This window comes from Monodon monoceros, unplaced genomic scaffold (assembly GCF_005190385.1).
Source record: "Monodon monoceros isolate NGI ecotype Baffin Bay Population unplaced genomic scaffold, NGI_Narwhal_1 Super_Scaffold_18, whole genome shotgun sequence".
In the NCBI taxonomy this organism is placed as follows: Eukaryota; Metazoa; Chordata; class Mammalia; order Artiodactyla; family Monodontidae; genus Monodon; species Monodon monoceros.
In genome coordinates this window covers 51,462,285-51,488,229 of record NW_021703774.1, presented here as the reverse complement: position 1 = coordinate 51,488,229, position 25,945 = coordinate 51,462,285, and the positions used below count along the sequence as shown (strand labels likewise).

At 41.3% G+C, this 25,945-nt stretch overlaps 1 protein-coding gene across 16 annotated transcripts in view; it reads left to right on the top strand.

The window, feature by feature from the left end:
- The window catches only part of PAPPA2 (pappalysin 2), a 556,585-nt gene that overhangs the window by 489,138 nt on the left and 41,502 nt on the right, over positions 1-25,945 (top strand). For all 16 annotated transcript variants that reach the window (XM_029227419.1, XM_029227421.1, XM_029227422.1 and 13 more), the window contains 3 exons: positions 16,028-16,196; positions 17,599-17,734; positions 19,834-19,943. In XM_029227419.1, the coding sequence (XP_029083252.1) occupies positions 16,028-16,196; positions 17,599-17,734; positions 19,834-19,943 (415 nt within the window). The remainder of the gene's footprint in view (positions 1-16,027; positions 16,197-17,598; positions 17,735-19,833; positions 19,944-25,945) is intronic.

Genomic DNA, 25,945 nt, shown 5'->3' with positions numbered 1-25,945 from the left:
ACTAACCCAACATTGTAAATCAACTATACTTCAGTTAAAAAAAAAACTTATTTTTTTTCTTTTAACTAGGAAAAAAACACCAAAGTGTCAATACTCTGGGCAAGTGGTATGACTCAGGGAGATTTTTTTGTCTTCTATTTTAGGATTCTTTTAAGAAATCATATTTTATAATAAATTTAAAATTTTTTAAAAAATAAAATGAGTTATGAACTCCTCCACCTTTGCTCTGGATCCTGTACCCCTTCTAGAGAATTTCTCTCAATGACTTTACCTTCCTCTTTCCTACATCTGAAGCCTCTTCCTTCCTCTCACCTGGTTACTTCTCTTTAATTGTGCTCGGGTCTCTCCTATGTTAAAATGAAAACAAGCAGAGCCTTTTATTGACTCCATGTCCTCCTCCAGCTACCACAGCTTCCCCCCTCCCTTTTACAGTGAAACTTGGTGAAAGAGTTGTTTGTATTCACTGTCTCCATCTTGCCATCTTCTCCCTCCTTCACACTTTGACACTCAGGTTTTATTCCCATCTCTCCGCTAAGGCTGAGCCTGCCATGGACCGCACTGCTGTCAAATGCAGGGACTCTTTTTAGACCTTATGTTATGTGAGAATAGTCGGCTTATGTCACAGTTACCCTGTGAGATAGGATGGACCCTCCCACCCAAGTCTGGTTTGGATGTTGAAAGTAATGATGCCACACATTGACCAAGAGAGTATGAAAATGTCTATTACTCACATAATGAGGCTTTCAGGGGAGAGAAGGGGAAAATTCCAAGTTGGTCTTCAAATGGCTTGAGCAATCAGGGAAGGGAGACTGGTCTGGAGTTGTATGGTGGTTAGGGGGTGAGACTTGGGGGAGGGTTTGTGCATGTGAACAGGACCTGGCGTGGTTTGAACTTTCTGCTGAAGCCAAAAGAGGAAGCACCCAGGCTTTCTTACAGGCTTGCTCAGATGTGTGATACGATGGGGCTTGAAAGCCATCAGAGTCAAACATCAAAGGTGGAGTCTGGCTCTTCATTATAACATGGTTGGCTAGACCCTCCTTGAGACTTTTCCTTGATTCTGCTCTATCTCACTCCCTTGATTTTCCTGCTTCTTCTCCGTCTCTTCTCAATTTCCTCTTCTGGCTTTTTCTCCTCTGCCCATTTCTTCAATATTGGTGTCTCTGTGCTCATTCTTCCCTCTTGCTCTGCACACTTGTCTGGGCTGAAGATCATTTACCCCATAGCCTCGACTACCTTCCACATGCTGATGATTCCTGAAACCACACCTGCTATCTAGTCTCTTCCTGTAAGGACCATAAGACCCATTAGGACAACAGCCTACAGATATAGCCACTTGGGAAATCCGATCTGCCTTTCAAACTCTTACTATATAATACAGAGCCTGTTACAATCTCTTTCAAATCTGCACATCCTTCTGTGTTCCATGTGGTTGGGCAGGTCAGGGACCTGCAGGTAACCTGAGACTTTCGAATGTCCTTCACCCTCAGTCATCAACTTCCATTGAGTGTCATCATCTTACTGACCCCTAGATATGGCCATTTCTCCGCATCCCTGCTGCCAGTTCTCTATGACAGATCACTATCCTTTTTCACTTCTGAACTGATCTAACTCCAGTCTTTCCTCCTTCAATACCTTCACTACTTTGCAGCAACAATAATCTTCAAAACACTCAAATCCAGTTATAGTATTCCCTTGCATAAAACTAAATGACAAGCCTTTCTGCTATTTCATCTAAGAAAATAAAAAAGCTTAAACTTAAAATATGTTCAAGGTCTTGCATGATCTAGCTGGGCCTGGCTTACCTAGCTTTGTCGCTGACTATCTTCCCTGAGAGATCACTTCCCTCCAACTGTAACACACAACACCTTCTGTACTGTAGGCTCTAATGCTCTGGACCTTCTTTTACTTCTTTATATACACCATGGCTAGCATGCCTCTGGGCCTTCAAACATGCTGTTCCTTCTGGCTAGAACTCTCCCCGACAGTGGCCTTTTGCTTGGCTAACTCCTACTCCCCTATTTTTTAGCGTAAGTGTGATTTTTGTCTAGGAAGCCTCCCAGATCTCCCCAGTCTGTAGGAAGTGTCCCTCCCATGGTTTCCCACTGCACAGAAAACCTCCCTGACAACATCATTTATCTCACTGAGTAGAAATGGTTCGATTAGCTGTCCAATAGACCATGGATGTTTGTTTAGCATCATGTGCCCAGTGGCTTCTACATTTATTGGTAGGTACTCAATAAATAGTTTCTAAATGGATGAAAAGACTGAATTATTAGAAAATTCATGATAGGATTTTAGTGTTAAATTTGATGCTAAAAATGGTGCAGGAAAGAGGGTGGTTTTTTTTTTTTTTCTTATGAGGGTATGGAAATTTCTATTTCAAGTGCTTTAGAGTGGTAGGAACCCTTAAAAATATTATGTCTATTTTTCTTCTAGCAATTGTCTCAGCAACATAGAAGGAATGGTCATTCTCCAGAGACAGTTTTAATTTCACTTATTCAACTGACATTTAAGCTTGATTGGCAAACTGTACAAGTTGGTGGTAACAGAAAAAGGATTAGACCTCTCCCTCTCAACAAGCTCACCAGAACAGTGGTTCTCATACCGGTCTGTACATTAGCATCACCTGGGGAGAGTTCAGATATCTTAATGCCCAGCTCAAACCCCAAACCACTTACATCAGAATCTCTGGAAGTGGCACCCAGGCATTAGTCTTTTGCAAAGCTCCCCAAGTCACTCCAATGTGCAGCCAAAATCAAGAAGCACAATCTAGAAGCACAAACCTTTCTTTGTGTAAGAACAATATCAGTCATGGGATTTTGACTTTCTGAAAACTATCCAGAGTAACGTTTTCTTTTCTCAAGATTACTATAGCTGGGCTTCCCTGGTGGCGCAGCGGTTGAGAGTCCGCCTGCCGATGCAGGGGACGCAGGTTCGTGCCCCGGTCCGGGAGGATCCCACATGCCGCGGAGCGGCTGGGCCCGTGAGCCATGGCCGCTGAACCCGCGCGTCCGGAGCCTGTGCTCCGCGGTGGGAGAGGCCACAACAGTGAGAGGCCCACGTACCGAAGGAAAAAAAAAAAAATTACTATAGCAGCACTTTTGCATGCCAGATTTCATGTGTCTCTTTGAGGTTTATTTATTTTTGGAGTTAATAGAGAAAATACAAACAGTGGTAACTTCAAAGAAATTGCCATGTTTAGATAGTTTCAGGAGTTCTTTCTTATTCATATTTTGTAATACACACACACCTTTCTTTTCCTTCCATGCAATTTACTTCCACATATACGTCATCATTAATCACATTAATCAGGTTAATGTTTCATTAACCTGACTTCCCAGGGAGCTAAAATAAGTGTGTACGACTTATATTTTATCAAAAAGACCGTGTTATATTCTCCCTTGTCTTTCACTCCCGTGGTTACCTTTTTCTCATTAGGTGTTATCTTTATGTGTGAAGGTTAGGCTAACCTCGATAGGACTCATAATTAATTTAAAGTATGAATTGTCCCAACCTTCTAACTTTACTTAGACAGCCTCTCCCTCTAAGTTAGTCATTCATCAAGATGCCATCTGAAAGGTACTGTAGTAGTAATACCTGTTTAAGAGTAATTGTACATAGCCATCCTTCTGAGGGTCGCTTTTCCAAAGAACATAAATCTACTTAAGTTCTAGAAACACAAATGTAGGTTCAGACTGCAACATTGTAAATAGGCCTTGCGTTGTGCCTATTTATTGTTTGCCAAACGTTTGGTTGGTAAAACCCTTCAGTGAGGTTTGTCTGCTCTGATCTGGGGGGAGGGTGCGAGAGGGCTTTGTAGCTAGACGTGTGTACTTGACCCATCTCTGTACACATAGGAAGACCGTTTAGTGTGGCAGAGAGCTAAAACACATAAGGCCTCAACCCTGTGCTATTGGGTTGGCGATGATGAATGATGATTCAGCACCATGTGCTGTGTGTGTGAAGAACTTTGCATACATTACCCCATTCATCTCTTACGACACAGGTAAATTTTATCATATGATAAAATAAGAGTATAATGGAGAATAATATGAGACGGTAATATGTAATGATATAATATAATAATAATACATTTAAGTACTTTATTATCCCCTCTTCCAGGTAAGGAAACTGAGACTCAGAGTAGTGTTAAGTAGTCATCCCATGATCACTCAGTCAATACATGGTGCTAAAACCATTCTAACTCCAAAGCCCACGCTCTTGGCTAATAAGGCTTTTGACCGTGGGTAAATTACTACATTTCTCTGAGCCTCTTTTTCCACCTCTGAAAAATAATGGAAAATCTTGAGTGACTTCCAGATCTAAAAGTCTACATTTTATTTTCTATCTCAACAGAATTAATGAGGAGATTTAACACTTTGGTATAACACCATTGAGAGAAGTGATACATGAAATTTATTGCCACCAGGAAAAAAAGAAGCAGCAATATATTCTAAACACAAATACTACACAGACAAGATCTTAGTAGGCAATACTTAGTAGGTAATACTTGGAGAGCTTCTGATCCAAATGAATAGCCAAGGTTTTATTTCTTCCTCTTGATGGGTTTTGGTGAATTGTTCTCCACTCACCCCCAAGAGGATTAGATCTAGACCTTTCTTGAAGACAGAATATTGGGTACATTTTTAAGGATTTCTAGAATTGAGTTTAAAGATTAAGCACTTCTCTAAAATGTCTGAAGAAGAAAATTTAGTCAGCTTTCTAGGAAGTCTTTCCTTTGCCCAAGATTTATCTCTTTGCTTAGCGGTTAATTACGCAGGTTCTGGTGCTAGTAAGATATAAATTTATATCCCAACTCTGCTATTTATTAGCTCTTTGACCTTTCAAGTCACTGATCTCTATTGAACATGACTATTTTTATTTACCAGATGGATAATAGGAAAGAGGGATACTTACAGACTTTTTTAAGGATTAAGTGAGACAGTAGATACAAAGAACTGAGCACAGTTCTTAGATCAAACTTCAAGTCAGAAGTAGCTGCTGTTTATCATCATCACCATCATCATCATTTCCAGCAGGTTAATACTCCTTGTAAAATGTTGCTTTTGGTGTGTTTAACAGCTAATCTTCTTCTTTAGCAAGGAATATACTCAGCTTACATTTTCATCAGGGGCTGTTGTTTCCCATCCTGTGGTTGGTTCCTTTGCCCCAGAAAAACAACATAGAGACCGGAAAGACTGAAGGTGGCATTCCAAGTGGGAAGTATAAGTCTTCAGTTACCAGGGCGGTAGGGGAGTGCATTTCCCCTGTCTATAAAGAAAACACACACATCAAAAGAGAAAGTTCATTAAATTAAAAAAAAAAATACATGTACTTCCCTCCACCAATCAGAACCCCCTCTGAATGTTTCATCTCATCCCAGTGTGAGTTATCCAAATACTACAGTGGCTTCAAGTGGACCGTGAAAAGGAAGAAGGGGGATGTGGAGAAAAAGAAATGGAAATTAAATCGTCAGCAAGATAGAGCTGGACATACTTCAAAAATTAGGGTGGGCAAATACAGTCAGGCTGGTCTTGGAGGAGAAGGGAAGGGCATGTCCTGGAAACATTACCTAAATTTTTAGTCTCTTTTGAACTTTTTGAACCATAGCTTGATTCTCTGAGGTTCAACTGATTTTATCCTACCATAAGAAAGGGAAGAAAGACTTGGCTAACGAAATGAAATATGCAGTTGAGGCAAATGCTAAAACTCCTTAAGTACCCTGGATTTGTAATTTTAAAAATTCAGTAAAATAATATACCTAATTTTTAAGTTCTGTGTCATAACACTGTACATATACATACAGGACTAGATGCTAAACCTATGTATATAGAGACACACAGGTTAGCCCTGATTTGGCAATTAAGGGACCCACTGTAATCTTTATGTACACTCATGCATCTGTGAGAAATAGAAATTTGTTTTCTTTCCATTAAGACATTGTCTGGCTTTATAATTAGTGTTTATAGTAAATACATTCGAAGTTTATCCTTGGAATCCTCAATTCTCTTGCCATTGTAGGATAATGTGAGATTTAGGCTAATTTATTACAGCCTCTTTTGGCATGAAAGTGACTAAACCTCTGCTCCAAGCCTTGGACACTTACACACACACCTGGGCACAGGCCAGCTCGCTGCTGCAGGCTTCACAGGCTCTGGTGATTGGCATGCAGGCTTCACTTTGAACAGAGCATTTGATGAACTTATAGTTTTCCCTGTGACCTTCAATCCCAAGCTAGGGAGGGTCTTGTAAAACTGTCCTTCCTCCTCTGATATTATATTGACCACTGATTTCTCTATTAATCAGGAAAAATAATTTTAAAAATCTAGCATGAGTAAGTGCTGCGTTGTTATATATAAGCCATTAGGTTCTTCAACTCACAATTTCTCTCCCTGATGCCCTTTCTACACTTCCTTTTTCCTACCCCATCCTGTCGCAGGCTCCCTCTAAGCCCTTCTTCAGCATACCGGGTGAGCATTTTGATTGAGAGCTTGCCTTTTTTCTTTAGTAATAAGGTCAGGTCAGGCCCAGCTAATTTATGAACTGTCTCCTGAAAGATTCTGGGTGGGACAAAAATCTGAAGAATTAAGTACGGTGGAAAGACTGAGTAGAATGCTAACATTCCACACTTGTATCTCTCATACATGCGCATGCGCACGCGCGCGCACACACACACACACACACACACACACACACACAGGGAACACAGGGAACATGGAGAGAAAGAGAGAGAGAGTGATTTTGGTCATCAGAGCTAATAACTTCCATGGCTTATTGAACATTGTATGTACCAGTCATTGTACTACATGCTTTATATACACTAACTTATAAAATCTTCCAAGGACCCTGTAAGGAAGCTATTATTATCCCCATTTTTCAGATAGGAAAACCGAGAGAAGAAAGATGAGGTGACTTAATAAAAGTCAGAGACATATGAAGAGCCACAGCTGGAGTTTGAGCATTAGTCTCCTGATTCCAAGTCATCTGCTCTTAACCACTCTACACACCATCTTCCTGATGGGAATTACCCAGTGAAGCCACTAACAACCTGCTGAAGGTCACTGTGACCTCTGACTCTTCCTCTTCATTCAGGGAAAACTGGCAAAGAGAATGTTAATCAGCCTTTCCATTCCAGCCCACATCAGAGGGATGAGGCAAATGCAGGGTTCACCTGTGTAAATTCTGAAGTCATTACGTAGGTCACAACTTGCCAGAAGTTCTGGTAACTCTTTAGTGGATTCAGGTCTTATCACTGCTGTAACTTCTGGACAAGGAGCCGTGTAGAGAGCTTTGCTTTCTGGAAGAGCAACAATGATGGGCAGTGATGGATTCGTGAATTCCCAGGTGAGGGTGAATGTATGGACATCCTGTGAGCACTTTTCATGAGTCCTGTGAGTTGGACTGACCAGGAACAGGAATATAACAATATCTAGAAGAAGAATTCTTCAACTAGAAACTTTATGAAGCTAGCCGAAGGATTCCTTACAAATGAGAGATCCTACCCTCTGAAATGGAATTCATACAATTTGTGGCCCTTTTCTGCCAGACTTTGGTCCCACCCAGGCTCTTTTCCCCCACAGGGGCCACATATAGGCCTGTTTTTTTTCCATTTAAACTTTAGACTAAGGCTTCAAACACACACTGCCTTTCACACCACTGGTTCTTGCATGCAGTGCTCCTTCTACCTGGCAGGTCCTTCTCCTTCTTTATCAAACCCATCTTTAAGTGTTCCTTTCCTGATAGCCTTCCTTATGCCCCTCTTTGGGTTCCCACAGGTTAGTCTTCTGGCCTTATTATTGTATTAATATTTGTTTCTACAACAGCAGGACCTAATGTAATGTATGGGCACATACTAGGTACTTAATGAATATCTGTTGACTGAACATATGAATGGGCAAATACAGGCATACCTCATTTTATTGCTCTTTGCTTTATTATGCTTTGCAGATACTGCATTTTTTACAAATTGAAGGTTTGTGGTAACCCTGCATCGAGCAAGTTTATCGGTGCTGTTTTTCCAGCAGCATTTGTTCATTTCGTGTCTCTGTATCACATTTCGGTAATTCTCGCAATATTTCAAATCAAAAGATTATGACTCAAGGCTCAGATGATGGTTAGCATTGTTTTTAGCAATAAAGTATTTTTAAATTAATACATGTACATTTTTTAGACATAAAAGCTATTGCACACTTAATAGACCACAGTATAGTGTAAACATAACTTTTACATGCACTGGGACATCAAAAAATGCCTATGACTTGTTTTATTGTGATATTCACTTTATTGCGATGGTCTGGAACCAAACCCACAACATCTCCAAGGTAGGCTGCAACTGAATGATGAAAGATAATGAAAGCAAGAGATTCCTATTTAAGGTTTCCATGTTTTAGACCCAGTTCACCCGTGCATTTCAGTGTAATCACCAGCTCCTCAAACACACCCTGAAGGGAATAGATGTAGAATTATGCAGAATAATGTTAAGGTTTCAATTGCAGGCATTGGAGAAACCTCAGGATGTTTTTAGGTCTGGAGGTAACCTGAGCAGATTTAGTAGGAAGATAGCTCTGTCAGCTGTGTGAAGAATGCATGAGAGGGGCCAAGAGACTGGTAGAAAAGAGGTTAAATGGGGGCTGTTGAAGCGAGAGAGGCTGAGGGTTGGACAGTTTAGGCAATGATAGATGAAGAAGTGGCCCCAGACTTGAGGTAGGGATTCAGACTTAGGGCCAGGGCATTATCGCATCTGCCAATTTGGAGACCAAAGAGTTAGCAGCAGGAAGATCAAAGATAGAAGTGAGGGGTGGAGCTTTGAAGTAGAATTGACCACACGCTTTTGGGGGTTGGCAGGTTGCTCACTCTGACAGAGAGGCTCTATTTTACATGGAAGAGGAGCTTTGTAAGTTATAAGCATTTTTATGAGTCAGGGAAAAATGAAAGGTCAAAGCCCGTGTGTCCGGTGGGCCGATCCTGCCGATTACTATTTCTTGTCCAGTCAAGTGGACCGGGAATGGGCCTCCGGAGGCCTGGTGTGAGCGAGGGTAGAGCAACTATGATCGGCTGTGGACTAGCTATGCCTGGAGTCTGCTGCTCTCCATTTAGGATGTTGGCTTGAGAAACCAGGTCTGCAGTTTGTTAAGAGGAAAGCTGGCCTGGAGTTTGGAAGCACTGATGGTTCTGTCTGGGGTGGAGTTGAGGACCGTGTCTTTTAAAATGGTCTAGAAAACTACTTCCTAAACTTTAATGTGCATAGGAATCACTTGGGGATCTTGTTAAAATGCAGATTCTGATTGAGTCTGTCTGGGTGGGAGCCTGAGATTCTGCATTTCTAAGCTCCCAGGTGGTTTCCGTGCTGCTGCTCTGGGAACCACACTGTAAGCAGTAAGGGCCTAGAATGCTCTGAGTGAAGAAGCTCTAATTTCACCTCAGAAACTGACCACGTGCCCTGCAAAACGCTTAGCCAATTAATGCTTTCGTTTCCTAACCTATGTAATGGAAATAGTAATGCGGTTACTCCTTGTCATCTTTAGGGATATTCTGTGTGGTGAGACTTTGAGATACTCTGTACAAAGGCACAAAGTAAAGGAAAGTAATTTATCTGCAGATCCATTTCTAGTAACACTAGTGCTTCCAGATTATGACGTAGGGATTGGCATCAGACAGATCCACGGTACGGGCATACCCCGGAAATACTGGGGATTTGGTTCCAGACCACGGCAATAAAGCGCATATCACGATAAAGCAAATCACACAAATCTTTTTTGGTTTCCCAGTGTGCATAAAAGTTATGTTTACACTATACTGTAGTCTGTTAAGTGTACAATAGTATTATGTCTTTTAAAACAGTGTACATAACTTTAAAGTACTTTATTGCTAAATAAATGCTAAGCATCATCTGACAACACAGGGTTGCCACAAACCTTCAATTTGTAAAAGGTGCAATACCTGTGAAGTGCAGTAAAGCAAAGCACAGTGAAACAGGTATGCCTGTACTGATCCCTGCTCTGCCACTAGGTAACCTCAGACAAGTTATTTTACTTCTCGAAACCTACTTAGTTCATCTATAAAATAAACATCTATACATTCATTGAACCAATGTTGATTGGCACCTGTTCTGTACCAGACACTATGCTGAGCACTGGGGATATGATAGAAACTAAGGTCTTGCCCTCACCAAGCTCGCATCCCAGTGGGCGAGGCAGGCAACATACAAAATAATTACAGAGTATCCATTCTATGCAAAAGTACACAGGTGCTTTAATTAAAAACCAAAAACATTAGAGGTATAAAATAAGGATGCTCTTGGGTGGCAAAACCTATCCTTAGATAAGAAGAAGAGCCAGCCAGGAAAAGAACAAAAAGAAAAACATCACAAGCAGAGAGAATGGTACCAACTTCCTTTGGCAGGAAAGAGCTTGAGTTGTGCTCGGGATTCTAGGTCCGGTGTGGGCAAAGCACACTAAGTAAGATGAATGGGATGTAGGATGAGGTCAGAGAAAGTGTGGCCAACTCATGCGGGACCTCGTGAGTGAGAAAGTTTGGATTTTATTATTCATGCAACAGGAAGCAATTGAAATGTCCTCAGCAGGGAAATGACATGTTCTAATTTATTTATTTGTTTTTACAAAATATCCCTCTGACTGATGTTTGCAGACTAGGTAGGAAAGGGCCCAGAGGAGAAGTGAAGTCTCCAGTAAGGAGTTGAGAGATGGGAACGTGGGCTACTGCTCATGGCAGTGGAGATGCAAGAGATATGGGAACAAATGCTGGAGATATTTGGGAGGTGAAACTAAGAGGACCTACTGATGGATTGAATAAGATCATACTCACTTGGGGAAAAGGTAAGACTGAGACACAGAGTAGAATCAAGGATGTCTCCTAAGTTCCAAATTTGGGCAACAGTGTAGATGGTGGTATCATTTGCTGAGCTGGGGATGGTTACAGAAGAGCATGTGTGGAGAGAAGGGAATCAAGAACTCCCGTAATCACACAGGATGGTTTTGAGGGTCAAATGATATAGACATATATCCTTCTGTACAATGCCTAGCATTTCAGTGCTCAATATTTTATTGTTTTTCTGTTATCATTATTATTACTCATGAGGGACGACTCATTGGAGACACCAGATGCCCTTGATCAGTAAAGACATGATAATTCCCTTGGACTCAACAATCATACTTTTATTTTCTCCAATGGAAAATAAATATTACTTTTGAAAACCCTGCAGTGGTGATAGAAGGATGGGGTAGACTCATGTGTGCCTCAAGCAACATCAATCAAACTTTCAGCCAAGTTTTGATTACAAGATCTTTATTTCTGGCAATGATGTAAGAAGCAGAAAGAGCACAGCTGGATTTTCGGCACTAGGTGGATACCACAATTTCTGGAAATTGGAAAAAGCATCTTCTAACTTGGAAATTGTGGTGATTTCTCTGGAGTAGAGGGAAAATAAATACAAACCTTCCCCTACCCCCAAACCCTCATGGTACCACTTACAGAGCAAGTTGTCTGGCTGTAACTGTCGTGTTTGGTCTTTGCTAAGCATCCAGCCTTTTGGCCGGTGTTGTTAGGTGGGTGATTTTGCTCTCTGATTTCTACACCTATGGTTTACTTTTACTAGCATAGGAAAGTAGCGTAGATTTTAGTAGTTTGCCAACCTGGCTACATTTTAAGACTGTTGACAAATTTAAAAATATAGAATGTGAGGGCAGTTCCAGGAGATGTAGGCAATCTAGTTTTTTATACAGTTCGTTCCTACGTGATTTTGATGGGGCTGGTCTACAGATGTCATTTGGAAACCATTGTTGGTGTTTCCAACACCATGTTGGGGTGTTATGTTATGATTTCAAAACTCTGAGTTCTATTCTTGCTTTTGCCTTTGACTTGCTTGCGCTGTGACACTGAGCAACTCACCTCATAGTTATTAATGTGCAGTTTCCTGCCTGTAAAATGAGATATTTTAGCTTCTCTTACTCCCCTGGGATAAAGAAAATACAGGGAGCTGATAGTCCGTAAATAGAATATTTCAAGTGAAAGGCACTTGCACTGGACGATCAGAAAAGTCTTGGAATCTCTGTCCTGGTGAGGGCCTGCCTGTGTGCTTTGTCTAATATCCAATGCCATCATTCTTTGAAATGCAAACCTATTCACTTCATGACTTAAAAAGTGTCTCTTAGCTTTTGACTCATATACTTTATGCGAAGGAGTTGGACCATTCTGAATAAAGCAATGTTTTCATTAATGATTTTATCAGGGTCAGAGGTTACTCCTCAAGATCAGCAAACTAGAAGAAACGCAGAGGCAGTTTTGGTACCACTGGGGGTTAAAGTTCTGCCATTGCTATAGGCTTCAGTCCCCTTCAGGGGCCCGACGTGGAAACCAAATTTCCTGGAGCTGGGAGGAATACAGGACACCTTGAATTCCTACCACAATCTCAGTCCCTTTTTGAACAAAGGCCAGAACCAGCCCATGGCACTCAAGTGCCAAGCTCCATACCATGGGGCGTCAAGAGTCATTTCCTAAGTGGGTATAGACAGTCATTGACATGGAGCCAGTGACACTGACCAATCAAATGCTTTGCGAGAAGTCTGAGGGTTGGGCCTGAATTGTGTCATCTGATTGATTGACATGCAGAAGACAGCCCCTGTATAAGGGAGATGAAACTGCAAGGAGAATCTGTGAGGTTGAGGGGGCATAGGAACCCCTGCAGGAAGGAAACAGGATTTCCTAGGGAATCAGCCCTGTCTCCCAGCCTCTCCCCACTCCTTCCTGGAGTGCCTCCTCTGGGGTCCAGGGGCACCCATGTGAACTGTGTTGCTTCCCTTGCCACCTTACAGCCTTCTCCCTTCCTTATCACCGATATGACTGGTGATTTGCGGTGCAGGGCCTGTCACATTACCTGGGTACCACCCGCAACGGCCAACTCACTCTTCCCCAGCCAAGTTTGATCTCTCTACCCTCATCCCTGAGGTTATTAAACTGGCAAGGAAATATATGAAATCGGCATTCTTGAATGGCTCTCCACTCTGGGCAAGAAAAGGGAGGACTGTTTCCATGGCTGAAGTGTTCCAACCAATTCAGAGAAAAATACCACATGAAGTCAAAATATTGTTGTCCTGGCCAAGCAAGGGTTTTCCTTTATGACCATGCTGACATGCAAGGTTTGCAGCCTTGCCTCTCCCCTGGTGTCAGTGGTATTGCCTGCTCTCTCCAGCTGGGGAATGGCAGTTCAGCAGAGGTAGGGGAAGGATTTCATCTGTGGGAGGTGATAGAAAGGAGAGAGTCCCTGGGAGAATATAAACTCTGTAGTGTGAAAAAAGAGTAGACTATCCAGCCTAGGAGAGGGACAAAAATGAGCTTCGTTATAGTAAAAAGAACTGCATATGCTTCCTTGAAAATCGATTAGAGAAGACATTTTTAAATGTCATCTTCCAGGAATAAAGGCACAGACGCAGAGAATGGACTTGAGGACACGGGGAGGGGGAAGGGTAAGCTGGGACGAAGTGAGAGAGTGGCATTGACATATATACACTACCAAATGTAAAATAGATAGCTAGTGGGAAGCAGCTGCATCGCACAGGGAGATCAGCTCGGTGCTTTGTGACCACCTAGAGGGGTGGGATAGGGAGGGTGGGAGGGAGATGCAAGAGGGAGGGGATATGGGGATATATGTATACGTATAGCTGATTCACTTTGTTATACAGCAGAAACTAACACAACGTTGTAAAACAATTATATTCCAATAAAGATGTAAAAATAAATAAATAAATAAATAAAATGTCATCTTCCTTTAGGGAAAGAAGCCTTATACTAAAGAGTACACAGTGTGTGATTTTATTTATATAAAGTTTAAGAACAGGCAAAATGAATCTAAGCTGATGCAAGTCTGAAGAGTGTGGGTTGCAGGGGTGTGGGAAGGTTCAACTGGGAAGAGGGATTTCTAGGGGGGCTGGAAATTCTCTGTACCTTGATCTGAGTGGTGATCACCCAGGTGTATTCACATGTAAAAATTTCTTGAGCTATATACTGAGTTGTGCAATTTTCTATACATAATTTAGTACTCCGCAAAAATGAATCTTCCTTTTTTGGTCACACTTATAAATGTGGCATCCGGTTAAAGGGCTGTTCAGTAGGATAGAGACATTACTGATATTCAAAGTGGATTGTATAGCATAAGAGGTACAGCTGAACCTGACCCAGGAAGGGCCACAGGCTTCAACAGCAGGATGACCTGGGTCCAAGTCCTCTCTGCAGCTTTTACTGTGGATCTTTGAGCTAGCTTTAAATCTCTCAGGCTCAGTTTCCTTCTCTGAAATGTGGATAATAATATTTACCTTTATATGCTGTTTGGGGGATTCAGTGAAATAATGTATGTAGGTGTCTTTCCAAACATCTGAAATATAGCTCAAAAATAGTGTTTATTATTAACAGATAGTAGATATATGTCCACATAAACTATGATGCTAAAGAATTCCAGTCATAAAATCAGATTTCTATCCTAAAATAATACTGGGAATAAAGGTATGAATCTAAATAACTATTTAATAGTAAGTTAAACACTCCTTCACGAATATCTAAGTGGATATTGTTAAAATATGTTAAACTATTAAAACTTATTTAAATTTTTTGAAATCAGCTGCATTCTGTGTTGTAGGATCTTGGTCAAATTATTTAACGTCTCTGAGTATGTTTATCTATAAAATGGGAATGATAATACTACTTCATTAGGGATACTCTGATGGTTCACTTTGTTAAAATATATAATGTGCTATGCAGTGTGCCTAACACACTGTGAATTTTGGTTAAATAATTCAATTTGGCAAATATTTGATTAATGCCTAATATAAGACAGATTTTTTTTTTTTAGTTCTTGGGAATTAAAAGCAAGAATAAAACACAATCCTTGCCTTCAGTCAGCTTCCAACCTAGTGGGAAAGGCAGACATGTACACATGTATAAAATAATGTGATAAATGTTGTACTAGTATAATATTAAAATACTGGAGAAGCATGCAGGGGTCATTGCATAAAAGTATGATAGTCCATTAAACGTGTGTAGATGGTGGGCATATTTAAATTTAAAAAGAACATCGTGATACTGGAAAATAAAAATTTAAGGCCACCGTGTGGTTGAATCAGGGGTCAAAGGATTATTTCTATTTTAGAATCACAAGCTTATCTTATGTTCTGAATCAGAAGTGGATGCATTAAAACAGCAAAATGGACAGCACCTTCAGTTTGGCAGTGAGTTAGAAGGGGAACGGGATGGAGTTTGCAGCAGCAAAACCTAATTCTGTTGACTACTGTCCACCACAAATGCAGTCTCTTTGGTTGGAGGCCACATCTGTGCATGCGAAGGAGGGGCAGTTCTTCCAGGACACTGTGGAGTCGTGTCTACTCAGAGAATCTCACGAAAGCTATGAATGCTTTCCAAGAAAAAAATGGACTTGTAAGCAAACAAAATGGCCATAGTAATTTCCAGTGAGGCTCTTGCTCTTCTGAAGTTCAGGGTAAGAGCCTCTGTTTTAAGAAGACCCCTACTGCTGTATCTTCTCCCCTCTTTGGAGAACCAATAAATATTGGCAGCTTCATTGATTACATTACCATATTAACACTGATGATCCTCAAATGACTTCCGTTTAGTCCCCTGAGTGTGTGATAATCATTTCTGTACTCCATCCTACCAGGTATTTTCCAAGTGCACTTGGGTGTGAGACTGCTCCAAGATGAAGAGCTTAATGAAAACCCAACTGAAAAAGTCTAGATGCTGCTCTGATAGTTAGAAAAACTCTCTGGAGAGTAATCTACAAAATATTACTATATAACAGCTAATGTGATCACTGCTATTACGTGCACATTACTATTTTTACTTCCATGACTTAGAAATTAGACTAGAGAGGTATGACATTTGGCTAACGAGACCCAACTGCCCCTGTCTATTTGCTAATCCTTAGCCCATGTTACTGAGGGTCCAGTCTTCTCCCATAACCTCCTTGAGGGATGTTGATGGGCTATTTTGCTTTATGTCTTATCAGCAAGTTCCTGAAGATCCAGTGCCTGGAAGATGGAATCTGGGAGCAAGGCAGCTGCGTCCCAGTGGTGTGTGAGCCCCCATCTCCTGTCTTTGAAGGCATGTATGAATGCACCAACGGCTTTGAGCTCAACAGCCAGTGTGTGCTCAACTGTAACGAGGAAAGTAAAAGGGTAAGGATGACTTGAACTTTATTTTGGATCAGGTTGTGCTCTAGTCTTGGTGACCAATCCAAGAATGTTCCATAGAAATGATCTAAATGAATTGCAACAGGCAGGGCCTTACCAAGCTGGGATTCTAACCAGGGGTGTTGATATTATTTGATAGGGAATTCAGAAGAGGCCACGTTTTTGGAATATTCTCTCCTGACTTCAGAACTTCCTCTTGGATAAGAAGAACAACCTGATGGGTTGGGTACCTGGGTAAATTGCAAAAATGCTGGGATTCTGATTTGGCAGTGTGATTTCCTCTGATCTAACTTGGCTAGAAATGCTGGTATTACACTTTTTAACAGAACAGAGTCCTGAACAGAAACACGAATTCCTCAGCAGAGGCAAAGCCGAATGCGCTGTTTGACTATTATTCTCCCTAGGATTTTGGCGTGAGAGGTCTCAAGCAACAACCACAGTCTTATCACGGTTATGTGACTAAAATCAATTTTATTTTAGAATCTTTTCAAGTACCACACACATACACGAGACAGGAAGTTAAGCAGACTTCCTAGGCAAAGATCAATGACCTTGACTGCTCTCCTGGAACATGCCTTTATCTCAGTGTCCAGTACTCCAAGGTAAACACTGCAGGACAGATTTGAAAAGAATACTCCATGAAATGAGACCCCTTAGAAATCAACACATCTGTTTGCACTGATTGTTTAAGGAGTCCAGGAGTTGGCCAGATGAAGGGAGAGTTATTGTAATTCTAAAATCTTACTTTCTTGGGGTTTGTGAGTTAGTGCTACTCTCTGTGTTCTGCCTATAGTATACTTTGTGATTGCTGGGGATGCGAAGCCAAGAGTTACACAAACCAGCATACATGTGGAGAAAGGGACTAGAACTTTGGTGAGATCAAAAGCATCTATGATGTTTCCATTCAAGCAGAAAGGCAAAAAGCACCTCCAGAAAAATTATGAATTAGTTTTACGGGCTCAAACTCATATTGAAAAAAATCTGACATTTGCCACAAGCAGCATCTGTGGGATAGTATGAATGGATCAATGCAAAACAACACCATCGGGGAAAAAAATTCCAAAAACTATCTCAGAATACGTGGGCTACTGTTGATAGCTCACCGTATCCTTACATCCAAAGGAAAACACATTGTTAATGAATTTTATTAATGACAAAATTGTTCATGATTCCTTCACATCAAAACAGCAAAAACTTGTCTTGACTTTTTGTTTGCGGCGGGGGAGGCGGTGGTCAGAAACAACATGGTTTATTATCTCAATATTGCCTTTTAGTCCAGGTTCTAGAAGTTGGAGAACACTACCATTTAATCAGACCACCTTTTCCCCCACTCTAAAAGAAGTTAGCAAAACAATAAGGTACATGTGTTTGACTTTTGATATTCTAGCTTCCCATCCTCTGCACGAAGGAGGGACTGTGGACCGAGGAGTTCAAGTTATGTGAGAACCTGCAAGGGGAATGCCCACCACCCACCTCGGAGCTGAATTTCGTGGAGTACAAGTGTGAACAGGGATACAGGATTGGTATGTTTGGGAAGGGATGCTGACTTCTGCTCCCAAGTAATCCTTAACTAGGACTGGCTGGATCTTGAATCAGATCCATTGTTCTCCCTGAGGAGTGGATAGAAATTCAAGTTGACTCTTAGCTGCTTCAGTAAAAATGAAATTTATGACAAATTTATGTTTTTTTAATTCCTCCACTCATGTGTAATATTGTTGCCGCTGCTGAACCATTTGCATAGTGTCTGGTCACGTTACCCATTTCGCAGCAGGCTGAAAAGTGGATTGATTTGTGGCAGGAGTAGTAGTTCTGAGAGGAAAGGTGGAAACGTGTAGACGCACACCACGCATGTGCTGGGCGCCTCCTCCATTCTCTCTGCTGTCGTTACTGGAGCAGAGAGTTCCTGAAAGGAACAATTTGAAATTGCCTAGCTTGCCTGGCTCAGCAGCCATTCCTTCTGTACAGGGGATTAGGCTCCAGAACCTAGGGGTAACTTCTTAAAGCAGTCATTGAAATTAAAAGTCTCTGTGGCCAGGTCGATTGAAAGTCAAGTTGACTTAAATTTGCTCTGGCTGGACTTAAGCATCATAGAAGAGGGATGCTGTTTGTGGAAAACTTTGTGAGATTAACCCGACGTTTTGAATTGTACAAGCAAGGAGTAATTTTCCAAGTCATTCTAACGTTTGTAATGCCAGTAGGTATCATTTGAGTTAATGAGAAAGCTTGTTAGTTTCTGAGAATGTTCTTTACCATCTTCAAGTTGCTCTTTGCACTGAGAAGTCTTAAGGTCAGGCAAGGAGTAGCGGAATGCTGAGACCATGCCTCTTGTGTGGTGTCTCATGAGAAAATTCTTATCTCCCCACCCTCTAATTTTTACATTAATATGTCACACACACACGTATATAGAGTTCTTAAGAGTCATATAACTCTTTGAGTTATTATACAAGTCAGCAAAAAACATTAATAGAGGTAAGTGTGAGCTGAAAAGAAACTTGGAGATCATCAAAATCTTTAGATGAGGAAATAGAGAACCCTGAGAGCCTGCCTTCTTTGAATAGAATTTTAGAAGACACTTAAGACACCACATACAAAGAAATAAAGCAAGATTTTTCTTTAAAAGGCCAACATATGACCAAAATCTCTGCTTCTGATTTCCCCTTGTTTCCTCTTTTAATCACATAGGTTTCTTGGCTGCCTGTGTAATGATCTTCAGTCTAGCGGGCATTATAAATCCACCTTCATGATTTCTGGGCCATTTCTTCCCCAACTAGTAAAGTTCTTAGGTAGTAGATGTCGCAGTCATAAGCTTCCAGGAAATTATATGAGCAGAAATGGTATTAAAAGTACTTAAAAGGCATCAACAAATCCGGGTAGACTTTGGCTGGCCAGAGTCCTGGAGTGGGGTATTGGAGGTCTATGAGACCAGGAATTAAATCTTTTATTGCTAAGTCATACAGAGATTCAGGGATTCTAGAGGAGGGGGCATATTGGACTAGAAGGAGAAAGGGCACTTGGGCCAAGGGAGTTAACTTGCAGAAGTGGCTCTTTACTAGTTAGTGTAGGAATATCCCTACAGGTACACAGTAGATGAGTATCGACCCTGCCTATGACCATGTTAATGAGGTGACCTACAACGTAGAAAGCAATTGTTTTTGTACTTCCCTGGTGGCACAGTGGTTAAGAATCCGCCTGCCAATGCAGGGGACATGGGTTCGAGCCCTGGTCTGGGAAGATCCCACATGCCGCGGAGCAGCAAAGCCCGTGTGCCACTACTGAGCCTGCGCTCTAGAGCCCACGAGCCACAACTGCTGAAGCCCACGCGCCTAGAGCCCGTGCTCCACAGCAAGAGAAACCACCGCAATGAGAAGCCCGAGCACCACAATGAAGAGTAGCCCCCGCTCGCCGCAACTAGAGAAAGCCCGTGTGGAGCAACGAAGACCCAGCACAGCCAAATACATAAACAAATTTATTTATTTATTTATTTATTTAAAAAAGACGTGAGCAGAAAAGAAAAAAAAAAACAATAAAAAAAAGAAAGAAAAATCAAAGCTAATGATTCCAAGATGTAAAAGACTGAGATGTGGGAAGTTCAAGTCTCTTTTGTAAATTTCTGTTCCTTCAGGTGCAGTGTGTTCCCCATCGTGTATAATCCCCCCTAGCGATCCCGTAATCCTTCCTGAGAACGTCACTGCTGACACTCTGGAGCACTGGATGGAACCTGTCAAAGTCCAGGTGAGGAAAGGATCATTTTTATGTGCCGAGGATGTAAGACTGCTGAACAATTCTCAACCGGCAGCATATTCCCTGGAGTAATTTCAGAGGCTTTCAAAGCATCCTTAGAGCAAACAACTGCATGGATCATTCCTAGAGAGAAGGATTGAAAATCAAGAAGAAAAAAGAGAAAAGCTTGAGAAAAAAGATGACCAATATCTAAAGGAAAGTTTAAAAGATAATATAGAAGGAAGACTCAGAGACATAAAGAATGATAATACAGGAAGGAAAGTGAAGGAGAAAATTACCACTAATAAAAAAATAGGAAAATAAATTAGAAAAGATGAAAATAAAAGTGAAAACAGGGAGAGAATGACTAGAGGAAGTAAGGAAAGTTACCTTTCCTGCCTCCATTTCCCACTCTCTCTAAACCCCCAAATCCTCTCTGGAACCTCTGATATTCAAAGTCAGTCATGAGCGAGATCCATCACATCTGTGAGCTTTCCATTCGTTTTCATCCTCATTTGAAACCCTGAGGATTCTGCCTCCCTGCAGGGTCCACTGGTGCCTACTTTCTCTCTCACACCCCTCCTGTCTCTGGGCCTGGGAGAGGAGCAGATGTCCTCCTGTCTCCTCAATGCCACTTCCAAACTCTTCTCCCTGCCTCCTCCCTGAAATCACCCACATTTGAATCTAATGCCAACAGAATAAAGCACTCGCCACTCTCAGTGCAGCTGTCATCTTCTGACCCTCAGTTCACTCCCTCCCCTGATTTTTTAACCACTTTAGCTCCTGGCTCACAGTCACTTTACCTAATATTCCTGGCATGACTCTTACTGATTTCAACATGCACACACTGGGTCCTTCCCACACCTGGGTTCTCAGTTCCATGGCCTCCTTTGACCACCTTTACCTTCCTGACTTTCTCTCCCATATGCTTTCCTTGGCTTACTCTAATCTTGCCACAGTGGCTCTTGGCTAATTCTTGAACAGGCACACTCCCACCTCAGGACTTTTGCCCCGTGGCTCCCTCTGCCTAGAATGCTCTTCTCCTGGGTATCTTCATGTCTTGCTTCTTTGCTTCCTTCAGAATTTTACTCAAATGTCAGGAAGGCCTCCTTTGACTACTCTATCTAAAATTTTAACTCCCCTAAAACTTTGTTTCCCTTCCCTCTTTTATGTTTTTCTCCTTAGGACTTATCATGACCATGCATATTATATATTTTACTCATTTATCTTATGTATTAATAAGTCTCTTTCCACCAGTAGAATAAAAAGGTCAATGAGGGATTATTGTTCACTACTATATCCCCAGATACTAGAACACTAACTGGTATGTAATAAGTGTTCAATAAATATTTGTGAAATGAGTAAATGAAAAAGAGAAAGAAAAGGCTATACAAGTATGAATGGAGATGACCTTGTAGTCAGGAAGTTATTTCTTCTTAGAATGGGAGGGTGGGGATATCAGAAAGCCTGAGCGCTTTGTTGCTTTATTAGACTGTCTAATAAACAAAAACCTTGGAAGGCTATCCCCACAGAGTCACCAAGAGATGGACGCTAGAGAGATACTACATTTCATTCGGAAATCATTCTCAGATTGCTCCTTTTCTCTCACAGGCTAATTGTGCTGTCGTATTGGCAGGGATGTGTGTTAAAGCAGGAGGATCAGGAACAAATACTCTAAGTATGCTTTGGGGTGGGGGATGGGAGTAGCGTGACCCTATTAATTCAGTCAGTCACTCACCCAGCAAACACTTATTGGGGCTTACTGTGTGCCCTGGAACTGTGCTAAACGTTGGGAATATGAAAAGGAAAAAAATGAGAATCCTTCTGTTTACAAGACTTATAATATGCCCACGAAAACAAACATTTATAATAATGCAACATGGGAAATGGCTTGCTTGTGGTAGAAGAGCTGTGGGAACACCCAAGAGGAAGCATCTAATTTTTCTGCTCAGGAGCTTTGGGGAGTTGGGGGAGGATCAGCAGGCCAGGAAGCTTTCCCTCTGGGTCTTAAACTATGATCGAGGGGAAAATTCTAGAGGATAAGGAGTGGTAAGAAATTCTGTGTGTCTGAAACCAGGGCATTGCGGTGGTGAGGGAGAGGGGAGATGGGAGGTAGAAGGATGAGATAGGGCAGCGGCAGGTGGACGAGATCCTGTAGGGCATGGCGACCCCTCTTAAGATGTTGAACCCAATGAGAACGCTATGCAAGAGGTGGCCCACCGCGAGTGGGAGGGCGCTGGGAAGACCGTATGGAGCAGGAAGGAGAAAGCCAGAAAAACACCTTGTCTGGTTCTCCCATCCCAGCCTTTCTAGACTTCCTGTCCCATTTCCCACAGTCTGTTGTGAAGGTTTAGCTGGAATTACAGTACCTGGAGAAAGAACTTCTGCCTCATGTTCACGGAGTGCCAGATGGTCAGTCCCTTGAACTCAACTTCTTATGATGAAAGACTTCTCTTTCTCTATAAGCAGCTAAAGGGGGAAAGGCTTGGGATGTTTACAATCCATTTGTCCCACTTGAGAAATGAACTGCTTCAGGAACCCTTCTACAATCACTTCAGCATCTACCCAACAAGACGTCCCATGGGCACAACTGATGCATGCAGGGTTTGTCAGGCCAGAGTGCAGGCCTTCCGGTGATGGGGGGTCTCCGACCTCTGCTTTCCAAATGGGACATTCAGAGAAGAGCAGTTCACTTTTCTTCTTGAAGACAGCAGGGATACCAGTAACAGAGACTTGACTATTTCCAAACTGAAAAACAATATCTTCTATTTTATTAAAACCTCCCCTTTCTCAACCATCCTTCGGGGGAGTCATTATTATTTATTTACCTCTATTCCATAGCATTTTGTTCATGTTTACATTCCTAGTTCCTTTTTCAGTGCTGGGCAAATTGTAGGTGTCTTATGAATGTTGGCTGAGTAAGCAAAGAAATTGCTATAGCATCATTTTCTACTTTGAAAGTAAATATATATTTTCTTCTCAAACTGGGAGCACTTGCTGCAGCTTCGTACTGCTATGTATAATTATATCCTTGTCAATTTCAAGTTGCCCACCCCAGAAAGAAAATGCAGAATTTATTTTCTTCTTAGACCAAACACCAAATGTTATCATTTGTATCACTGCATTTATCATGACTATGGTCTAGTCAAGAAAAAGAAGTCAGTGGAAGCAAAGGAAATAATGATGAGGCTATTGCCCTTATGTACCCAGGTCCTCAGAGATGAGATTATGCCCCAACCATAGATGGTCCCATTTTGTGGCACTCAGTGGCTCTTGAGGGGCGGGAAATCTAAGCTTGTCCTCACAAAAAAGGAGAAATGCCTTATACACCAAAACAGTTGTATTAAATGAAAGTCTTCTTCGAGTAAAAACCTTGTAACTTACATTGATTTATCTTGAAGAATGTTCCATATTGTACTCAATCTTAAGTTTTGGTGTCCTTCAGAATCACTTGGGCAGTTTGTAAAGGGAGCAGACTTGGGTTCCCCCCTTTGGAGAGACTGCCAATGCCTTGGGGTGTGCATCTTTTAACAAGCACCCCAGGTAATTCCACTGTAATGCTTTGCGAAACACTGCTATTAAAATACTGGCAACATAAATATTTTAACTACAAGTACACCTATTTGGAGCCTGGCTCATTTGTTTAGTAAATGATGATCTCCTATTTCGTGTAAACCCTTGCTATCTCCCATACTTCAAATACCTGGTATCTGGCAAGACTACAGAGCAATGGATTAAATTGCATCATTTTCTCTAGTCTGCTTCCAATGACTTCATTCTTTGTAATAAAAATGGTATCTTACATTTGGATAACGCTTTATTGCTTTCAAAGTTGTGTATATATACATAATATATATATTTTGGAAATTTATAATTTCATTTGAATCTTCTCACAAACCAATAAACTAAGAAAGGAAGATTTTATTATCCTTATTCTACTGACAAATTAGATGCTGTCGGGTTATCTGTTCAAGGTTGCACAGCTTTCAAGAAATGGAGAGAGCAGTGCAGCCAACTTTTCTGACTCCAAGTTCAGTCATTTCCCCTGAATCACCCTGTTGGCTGTAGTCTTTTTTCCCCCTGGTGTATGTTTAGGTTAGTTTGCCTATCAAATAGAAAACAAGTCACTTGCCCTAACTATGAGAACCTCCTCATTCCCCCATGTCCCTTCCCTCCCCGTGAAGTCTAACAAAAATAATTGAGAGAGATATTTCCCTATAATACTGCTTTTCCTTGTTGTGAAAGAGTTTGTTTTTAAAGAACAATCAAGTATACGTTTTAGGTTCCTATAACATTTATGTGCCTGTCTCTGGGGGTTCTACTGGTTTTTATTCCTGAACATGATACCTGACTCCTAGAATAATATACTTTCTATTAAAGGAAGAATTTCTGAGGATTTAGGTAGTCTGGAGTTTTGATGAAAAACAACTCAAAGTGGCAATTGTCAAAAGAAGAGTGAGGTCCTCCTGGTTTCAAATACTATATGACTTACCCCTTGGAGCCTCTGTCTGCCCATCAGCAAGAATGAGGATGGTGTTATCTATCTTGAAGTGTTGTTATAAAAATTCAAAGTAACACTTTTGCAATGTCTTGCACAGTTTCTATCACATAGTTCTGAATTACGTAAAAATGGAATTTAAGTTCACTTAGTACAAATCTTACCTTTGGAAATTTCCAGCCTCTCTGAAAAGATACCACCTGCTATCTATAAGAAAGAAAAATATTGTTCTATAAGTTCTATGCTTTGCTTGTTAGTGTGTGTAGATAGAGGTGTGTAGGTCATATGTTTTTTCTGCGCCTTTTGCAAATGGGGCTGGGAAGACAATTAATGGCCATTCAGTGCTTCCTATTGGACACCTCTGACTGAAGAAGCAATTTCTAACGCCTCTGGTTATGAGACTGAGAAGAGAGTAAGGATGAACGTATACTATTATTTCTAAATGTTTCAAGGGCATGCTGGCTGTAGGAAACATGAAGTAAGGATTTGAAATTCCCAAATGGACTTTCTGGGCCTTTGTTGTTGTAATGGCGTTTTCCTCCTTCACCTACTGCACCCAGGGATTTAGACCTTTCTATGGTGATGGCATCAGCAGAGACATATCCCTGCAAAAGAGAGGATGCCAAACAAAAGGGCTTCTTGGCTGTCAAATAAATCCCTGCTAGTCAGGGTGACTGAGCAGTGGAAACTGGCAGCTAGGACAGACAGGAGACAGCCAACTGCCCAATCAGTACCATTGCTCATATCTAGGGGGTCTGAGCTGAGGGTGTAGGAAGAGCTCCCCATGGACTTCCGCTGAGAGCATTTGGTGTTTTTCTCATCCCTGCTTTTCCTCTTCTTCATTTTCCGCTTTTCTTCCTTTTTTCTGTCATTCTGACACCAAACTGTAAGAGTCTTGGGGGTAGGAATTATGTCTTACTCAATGCATGATTCATTTCACCCATTGCTCAGAGCGAGGTTGCTGTGTGAAACCAAAGAGCTCGAAGAAGACAGTGCCTCCCACCTCCACAGAGCCATTTCTCATGGCAAACCTTTGGATTTTTCCAGAAAGCCTATGTAAGGTTGATTTTTTATTATTGTCCTTAACCACTGTGTCTAGAGAATGTTTTATTATATCTTGCAACTTTCCTGTTTAAAATAGGAAAATTGACATTTTGACTTACCTTATAAAGAAGTGGTCTTTTGAGAACCAGATTTCATGGAGAGATTTTTTTTCTTTTGCACATAATAAGGCAGTTGTTTGCATGTAAACGAGTTTTTCTAAACTGTATTTGAAAATGTTTCTTTCTGAAATACAAAAGTATCCATCATAACATCTCATTTCCCTATTAGTCTGCTTCATAAATTCAGTTTTCCCAGATTGCATAATCCTTTTTTCCTTTTTTTTTAGTATATCCTAATTAGGAATTAGTGAGGTCCAAATTAATGAGATTTTCCTGTGGCTACACACGTTAGGTTTGCAAAGTTCTCAACACTGCATGGAATCCCTCTCTCAACTCCCCAGCTCTTCAACAGA